Genomic DNA, 8,297 nt, shown 5'->3' with positions numbered 1-8,297 from the left:
AACAATAATTTATGATTTTACTCTTACAATTATATTTGCTGGGCTTACCAGGCTTAGTCAGCCTGCTTGGACGGACGGCTTTTCGTCCTGGCGCTACGTTGATTAGTTTCACACCAGCATCTTCAAATCGTGCTGTCAACTAACTGTCAACTACATTGTCGTGCAAGATGAGAAAGAACGACGGTGCACTAACGACGGTGGACAAAGTCAAAATACTCGTCGTGGGAGACTCGGGTAATTTCAGTCTTATCCTCAACTCCTGCAAAAATTTAGCTCATGTTAGCGATTTCTCGCAGGCGTCGGAAAATCTTCTGCAGTCCACCTTCTTTGTCACAATCGACCTTTGGTAAATGCGTGCTGGACTGTCGGCTGCAGCGTCGAGGTGAAAGTAAGTCGATGACTGTCAGAGTATGTCCAGTGAAGTGGCGTGTGTCGAGTGATATATATGTATATATTATTTCGCTTTGGTTTCGTGTAGCTACACGAGTATCGCGAAGGCACCGCATCTCAGAAGACCTACTTCGTAGAACTATGGGACATCGGCGGCTCCAGCAGTCACAGCAGCGCCAGAGCGGTCTTCTACAACTCTTTCCATGGTGAGGCCATGTTCATGCATGAAAATGTTTTGCCTATTCTTTTGCCACTTGGACCGTGACATCGATTTTGAGGACATTGTGTAACGCATGGACGTGCGATTTGGTATATCTGACAGACGCGCGTTCACAAATATATTGCCCGACGTTAAATTCAGTATATGGAAGGAAGGCTGGCACATAGCCACTACGGGGGAGTGGCCAAGACACAGGCGGTTAATTGCTGGATACAGGAAAGTTTTGACGGGAAAAGGAGTGGTAATAGGATGTAGTCTGATAGATTGGAAGACGGAAGGACAGGGGTCCTGTTAACTTGGAGATCGAAGACGGAACAATGGCTTAATGTGCATAATAGTATACAATGCCTGTAATGTTTCAATGTCGTACGGACTGAGAGCGGGAAGAAGAAATTAGAATGGGAGGCGCTGCGTTTCTTGAAGAAAATTTTGCACAGCAGAGCGCACACTCCTGTCGCTTCGTCCAAGCAAAGAAGCGCCAATTGAAAGAACAACCGCGGAAGACACAGGCAAGCCCAGCTGATGAAATGGAATTTGCAAAAGACGCTTCCTCAAATGAGAGAAGCGGCGGCAGAACAGCAGGAAGTGATCTATTGTCTCAGGTTCGGCACAAAAAGGGCACAGTGGGGAAGCCGCCAGGCCAGATTTGTGAAGGTAAAAATTTAAAAGGGGAACCCGGCAACGCAAGCGCGTGAAAGAGACTTCTAGTCTGCGTGAGCGCCAGTCTTTGCTACTCCAAGGGTGCAGAAGATGCTGATATTCGGGAAATGATGCAAGGGCCGAGGCAGCAAATCCCTGAAATATTGTGTAGCTGCGAAACCTCACTGCAGTTGTATATGCACATGTTGGCAGGACAGCAACAATTGGGCCGCAGAGCGAGGCTCTTGCTAAGGAATCTGCAACCTCATTTAAGTGAAAACCCATGTGACCTGGTACCCAAAGCAACCTCACCGAATTTAGATGGAGCGGAATCAGAAACTTAAAGAGGCGTGATGCCCGAGACTCAGTGGGTGAGGATAAGGAAGAGCAAATGGACAGAGAGTCTGTCATAACCACGATCTGAGAAACGGTAGTTTCTAATTTTCGTAAGGCTAAGATTACTGCTAATAATTCAGTCAGAAAAATGGGAGTGCAGTCAGGAAGACGGAGAGAAAAATACCAATCCAGTGAAGGCGAAAAAATTCCCACACCTGCCTTCTCGCGATCCTGCGAGGCGTCGGTAGCAATAAGAACATGAGAGGGAAAGGACCTTAGGTGGTCCTGCAACAGACCCTGAAGAAGCGGGAAGGGCTGCAGCTTTGCATTCGATGGGAAATTGTCATCGAATTCAATCTGGACAGATGATGAGTTGTGTTGCAATTGGAGGACATCTGTGAAATGAATATTTATGGGATCAAGGAGGGACTGCACGTAACATATCTGCGGGGTATGAAAACGAGACCAGGCAGCACTAAAAAAGGCAGGAGGTTGACTAAGAAATATTATACTGGAAGTGTGAAGAGGTGAGTCGCATAATTTTAAAAATGTTTTAACTGTTAAAAGGCGAAACCTAGCTGATAACGATGACATTCTCGCCACAAGGTGCAGAACAGCATTGGTGACATATTTTGGAAGCCCAAGACAAAGGCGCAACGCAACACCTCACGCTCCAACAGCACAAGAGGGCGAAGTTTATAGGCAGGAGCTCCTGAGAATAAAGCACACCCGAACTCCAAAATTGGGCGGACGTACATTTTATAAATCATCAGAAGTGTATGCCTTCTCATGCCTGAGCTAGCACTGCAAAGCCTGCACACGATGCAAATGGCCCGAACTCCTTTTGCAGAAACTTGCTCAATGTGTGGCCGCCAGGAAAGAGTAGAGTCGTATATTACTCCGAGATACTTCACTGTCTGAACTTGAGGTATTATGTTATTTCTATAGACCAGGCAGATATTTACAGAAACAGAAACTGGAAAGACTAACAATGCGCACATTAAGGGACAGATGAATTCTTCCTAACCAGTTGTCAAGAACATTGAGGTAATTTTGCAGGGTTCGATAAAGAGTGTGAATGTCACCTGCTGATGCAAAAAAAAATGCAATATAGTCGGCGTACACATAAGTTTTCACATTTTGAATGCATGGAATTGAGCTTAAAAAGAACAGGTGAGAGAACTGATCCTTGCGGTACACCTCTTGTCTGTGGAAATCTCCTTGAGGAAACACCATTTTGGCAGCACTAAGGTTCTCTATTTTCCAAAAAAACAAATCCAGGCTACAAAAGAGCCTAGGAAGTTCAGTTCCTGTAATCTTAGTTATAGAATCGAGTGCTCAACGCTGTCGTATGCTTTACTTACATGCAAGGTGACAAGCGCAGCAAACTGTTTTCTATTGCGAGCTAATTTAATACGACTCTCTAGGTCAGTATGAGCACACCAAATTGAACAACCCGGCCTGAAACCAGTTTGACATGGATTCAATAGAGCATTTTCTGAAATTAATGACATGACACGGCTGAGAAGGACCCTTTCCACCAATTTCACTAGGTTCGATGTTAACGAAATAGGGCGTATATTGTCTAAAGTTAAGCCCTCCCTCTTGCTTTTTAAGCAGTGGAACTATTTCAGCAAGACGCCACTCATGCGGTATCCAAGCACCTTTAATAGAATGGTTAACTAGAGCCAACAGGTCTGCAGGAGATTCATTGAACAAAATTTTGATCATAGATGAAGTGACCTTATCGGGGCCAGGAGCCGCTGGGGATAAGCACAGAACAATTTGCAACAGCTCAGGCATAGAGACCTCAGTGAAATCACTTGAGGTGCATGTAAATATAGAGGGAGAAGGTAAGGCAGATGTAAAGCGAAGCTCTAGGCCACACGCAATATCCTCTAAGGCCTTTGCGATGTCAGCAGGGGACTGAACGAGGGATTCAATGTTGGCAGCCGGTGGAATCACCTTGTTGCGCCTCATGAAATTAAACAAAGCTCATTTATTTCCTGATTATGAAAGAAAATCGTAATGATTTGTTTTATACTCCTCTTTTGCACGGGCACTAACGTTATGAAACATGGCCACTCTATCAATTTAACCTTTTCACTAGAGGATATTTTCTGAATGATCTGTGGAACTACTTTCATGGTTTTTCCGCAGAGCGTGGTCGCGAATGTATTAGTAGTAAAAGTGGTTTATTAACATAATATTGAAGATTTCTGTAATCGAAATTCCCAGGAAAAGACCGGCGGAAAATACAGAAGCACTAAAGAGTGAGCGCTAGCTTTAGTAAAAACACAAAATGTCAAGGAAAGTTGCAGTGAAAAATTTTAGCAACATATTTGCAGTCGAATATTGCCTTTAGGCTGCTAGCAAAACTATTTCAAATTTTTTGTGCACTTTTCGTAGCCCCAGATCAAGGAAAACAGTTGCTGGACTGTACCGTTGCAATGGGGTCATAGCGCAGAAATTATTTGCAGACAGACAGTTGTCTGTCTGTAAATAATTTTTTTGCACAGAACTGCACAACCGCAATTTTCTTCTGATTCCCTGAGATGACAAGAGATGGCGACATGTTCCTGTGGTGCAAAGAATGTCTCCCATGAACTTGATATGAACATGCAGCCAGTGGGAAGTATACTTCCTGCCACTCGTGAAAGGTTTAAGAGAAATTAAAGTTGTTTAGTGTTCAAAACTGACCAGGATGCGTTCGGCATGCTTTTTTTTTTTTTACGGCCTCTTTAGGTCTTATTCTTGTTCATGACTTGACCAACAAGAAGTCTCATGAAAACTTGCGGAAATGGCTTTCAGAAGTTCTCTGCAAGGACTGCCCATCGAAAAAGACGAACGGGTAGATGCAGCAAAATTTCACATTCATTACTTATCTTTTATCGATATTGTGTGAACATGTACCGCATACACTCAATTAAAGGCCACAATTTTTCAAAATTTTGGAGGGATGGGGACCTAACAAGAAAGCTGCATTTTTCAGTTCAATTTCCTATGTATTCCAGGAAAACTATACTTTACTCCACCATGACGTTATACTTGGCACTCACGTAGTTGCAGGTGGCTTTAAGGTTGCTCTTCATTTTTACTCTCGGCTCAGGCCCAGCTCCTTACCACCCTCACAAATGAAGTCGTCTTCGGTTACATTCATTGCATTCCGAATTCCTGTAAATTTCAGACTGTTAGCAAAAATGTCCGCTGACACTGCGCCACAAATTCAAAATCTATGAGCAGATGGGCTGAAGTGAGTTTCCACTTCATCAGTCTCTGTTTTGCACAGGGATGCATTCTGAAAGATGATCATAATTATAGCAGCAGCCAACTTTGCATCTGACAGCTCCTTGGGGAGTGTGCCATGCAAAGAAATTTACACACATGTGAAGTGCAGTTGCTCTTTGCAGATTCTTTTTCCCAAATTATAGGCTTCCAAATTGACCTATACATGGGCATGGCCTTTAGTTGAGTGTGTGCAGTATGTCAAAAACAAGCTGTAGTTGCATGTTTGCTGGCTGAAAAGGTCTGCTGTTAGAACTGGCATCTTGATAAGTAGAATCAGTGGGATGGGAGTGTCATATGCCATTGTCAGCCATTTATTATGCTTGTGTCTTGTTCTTTGTACTCTTAACACAAGGTCACTCTGCAGTGCTTTATGTGTTTGGACACGAAACAGATATTTAGACACCACACACATGCCTGTTGGATGCGCAGTTGTAATGCTAACTTGAAGGAGCCTTGTATAGCGGTTTTATTTATGATCGTACTGTAAGAATGAGGGTGGAATGAGGTTAACAGAAAAAGACGACTGAGGTATGGCTAACATCAGTAATTTCAGTCAAGAAGCATGAAGAATATTAACTCTGATTGTTCTGGACTTTTTGAAATGTGAGAGGAAAGGCACATGCCGGGAAATTTCTAGCTTCTCATGTTGAACACTGCCCATCCTAGAAAAAGAGTGAGGAACATGTGCTGGACATGGGTGTAATGTGCATAGGCTGTGGTAGCAGTCATTCTCAGCAAGCAATATTTTCAGCATACTTGCCAGTGTGGGTGTATTTATGGGTGACTCTTGGAAGGGGGCCAGCTGCTATTTGCTCAGTGCAATATTTTTTGGTTTTTGTCGAAAAAATGAGTCTTTTTACATTTTTCCCTGAGAAAATTTCTCGCTGAAGGTCTTTGTTTTGAGCGGTTCAATCTTTTCTTTTTGTATATTGAGAAAGCTTTCTTGCGTACTCTTCAGGCTGCTCGAATTCGACCAAGAGATGTTTGCCGACAGCCAAGTTCCAATTCTGGTGGTAGCAACAAAGGTTGACCTTGTGCCCCAGACAGCTGGCCGTGCATTGGCTACTGTTGCCGAAGAGTGTGGCACAGACCAGGTGCTTCTGGTGTGTAAATGAATTCCTTTAATTGTTCATGTCTTCCTAAGTGTTAACATTCAAATCGGAAGTTTGTACTTGTTTGTAAGTTTTTTTATGCAGTGCAGACACGCATGTATTCCGCACCAAAACAAGAAGTTAAGTCTTTCACATCTGTCTAAATCAATTCAGATGCAGTAATCATTTACAGGGAAACTCAAAAGGTTTGGCAGTGATGCTACCATGTTGTTATCTGTATCAGTATAGTACCTTGTCTATTTTGCCCACCGACTGCACAGATAATGCATCTTTCCTTGTGCATAAATGCATAAAGGCCATCATTGCCTTTAAGTTTGAGGTGACAAGTTTTGTAAATGCATGACTTGTTTCGAAACATGTTTCAACATATTTTGTACAATATTCTCGAACAAAGTACTGACCTTGGTTGATTTGTAAGAGACCTATTATTTCTGGCTCAAAAAAAAAAAAAACTTAAAAGTTGTATGTACAGTGCAGTTAGTATACAACCACATTGCCATAAATGTGTTGTTTTTAAATGCCAATATTGCATTGAATCATTGTGCCTGCATGACTGTCACATTGTCAAGTAAAACATGCTTTTTTGTCTTTTTTTGTTTTACAGGACAATAACAATCCAAAGTCTCTTGCCCCTGGCTCAAGCAATGCCCTCAAGGTCACTCGATTTCTGGACAAAGTTGTGGAGCGACGCTTTCATGGAGGGGCTGGTTCTCCTCCTGTGTCTGCTGCTGTCCCCGTGGTTGATCGTAGGCGGGCCAAACTTTCTCATCTGGACTGAATGAGCTCCCTAGAGAGAGGCTGTGGATCTGAACATTCTGCCGGTGCTGGACACATTTGCAGTGTGTAGCTGTGAAAATAATGGTGCTGAGTCTACTGACATTGCTCTTCACAGCTGATGTTAATAAATACAATATTTTCCATCTATAAGTTCAGAATGTTTACAATGCATATTTGCTTCACTTTAGTTTGCCAAAGTGCGTAGGTGACGCAGAATACTTCCATGCAATTTAAAAATACTCATTGGACATTTGTGTTTCTGTACATCAACAACACTTGCAGCTGCTACTTTGTCACCTGGTAGATCTACTATTTTTGTTTTTTACCATTATATATCGCTTTTGGTCATGCTCATGTCTTCATACGTGGCCGATCTTGAGGGGAGCGCTTTGAATGCGTTATTAGTGTGATGATGATTATGGCGCAAGGGCATCTATGGCCAAAGATCGCTATGGCACAAGGTGTTTTTCGGATTAGTCTAGGTGGGGTCGAAGACCCATTTCCCAAGCATTTCACCCTAAAGAAGCCGAGCACCAGGCTGGGGAAAGCTTGTACCCAGTTTATCACCGGTGGGTGCCCGGCAGCACTGGGTATCGAGCCCCGCATGCGAGGCCGATGCTCAGCCACTTCGCCACGGCTGCGGTCCGTTTCCTGTCGTTTAGTATCGTTTAATACATTTTGATGTGCTCAGGTCTTGATAGTGTTGTATGGAATATAAACGATGGACCAAAGAAATTTGTGTTGTGCCAACAAATACTCTTTCAAGCCGCTTTTGTAGTGCGCTGCGAAAACGTGTAGTGTCCCCAGGCCTCATTGTCGGTTGTTGTTTTTGTCCTCAAGAGATAATAGTGCGTACCCACTGGGGGGATTGGCCAAGACAAGCGGGGACTGACTGTGCTCAAAACGTTTTTCATTGAAAAAAGAAAAGGGAATGCAGGTTTTGTAATTTAAATTAAGATCAAATTGAACACTTCGACTGGGGAGTGAAAATGGGAATGGGGCTAAACGTGTAGTGTTTAGAAAGTTTTGGCTACCGATGATGAAACTATAATAATTAATAATTGGTTTTTGGGGAAAGGAAATGGCGCAGTATCTGTCTCATATATCGTTGGACACCTGAACCGCGCCGTAAGGAAAGGGATAAGGGAGGGAGTGAAAGGAAGAAAGGTGCCGTAGTGGAGGGCTCCGGAATAATTTCGACCACCTGGGGATCTTTAACGTGCACTGACATCGCACAGCACACGGGCGCCTTAGCGTTTTTCCTCCATAAAAAAAAACGCTAAGGCGCCCGTGTGCTGTGCGATGTCAGTGCACGTTAAAGATCCCCAGGTGGTCGAAATTATTCCGGAGCCCTCCACTACGGCACCTTTCTTCTTTCACTCCCTCCCTTATCCCTTCCCTTACGGCGCGGTTCAGGTGTAACTATAAAAATGGGAAATGGAGGGAGAAAGAGAGGGAAGAGGAAGGCTTTCGCATTTACGCTCTTAAGCAGACTATTAATCCTGTATTTTTCTTTTCGAAAAAGCGCGCTCCCC

The 8,297-nt window shown here is 43.5% G+C and overlaps 1 protein-coding gene across 1 annotated transcript; it reads left to right on the top strand.

Annotated features, from left to right (window-relative positions):
- The first annotated feature begins 58 nt into the window (after positions 1–58).
- LOC144098452 (rab-like protein 3) lies at positions 59–6,912 on the top strand. Its single transcript, XM_077631129.1, has 6 exons — positions 59–234; positions 297–388; positions 479–596; positions 4,331–4,436; positions 5,832–5,976; positions 6,590–6,912. The coding sequence occupies exons 1-6, from the start codon at positions 168–170 to the stop codon at positions 6,761–6,763; spliced, it is 702 nt and encodes a 233-aa protein (XP_077487255.1). The 5' UTR covers positions 59–167; the 3' UTR covers positions 6,764–6,912.
- The last annotated feature ends 1,385 nt before the right edge of the window (positions 6,913–8,297 follow it).

Source organism: Amblyomma americanum, chromosome 7 (assembly GCF_052857255.1).
Source record: "Amblyomma americanum isolate KBUSLIRL-KWMA chromosome 7, ASM5285725v1, whole genome shotgun sequence".
NCBI classification, from domain to species: domain Eukaryota; kingdom Metazoa; phylum Arthropoda; class Arachnida; order Ixodida; family Ixodidae; genus Amblyomma; species Amblyomma americanum.
Note: the sequence above shows the minus strand (reverse complement) of the source record. Positions and strands in the feature narration are given on the sequence as shown.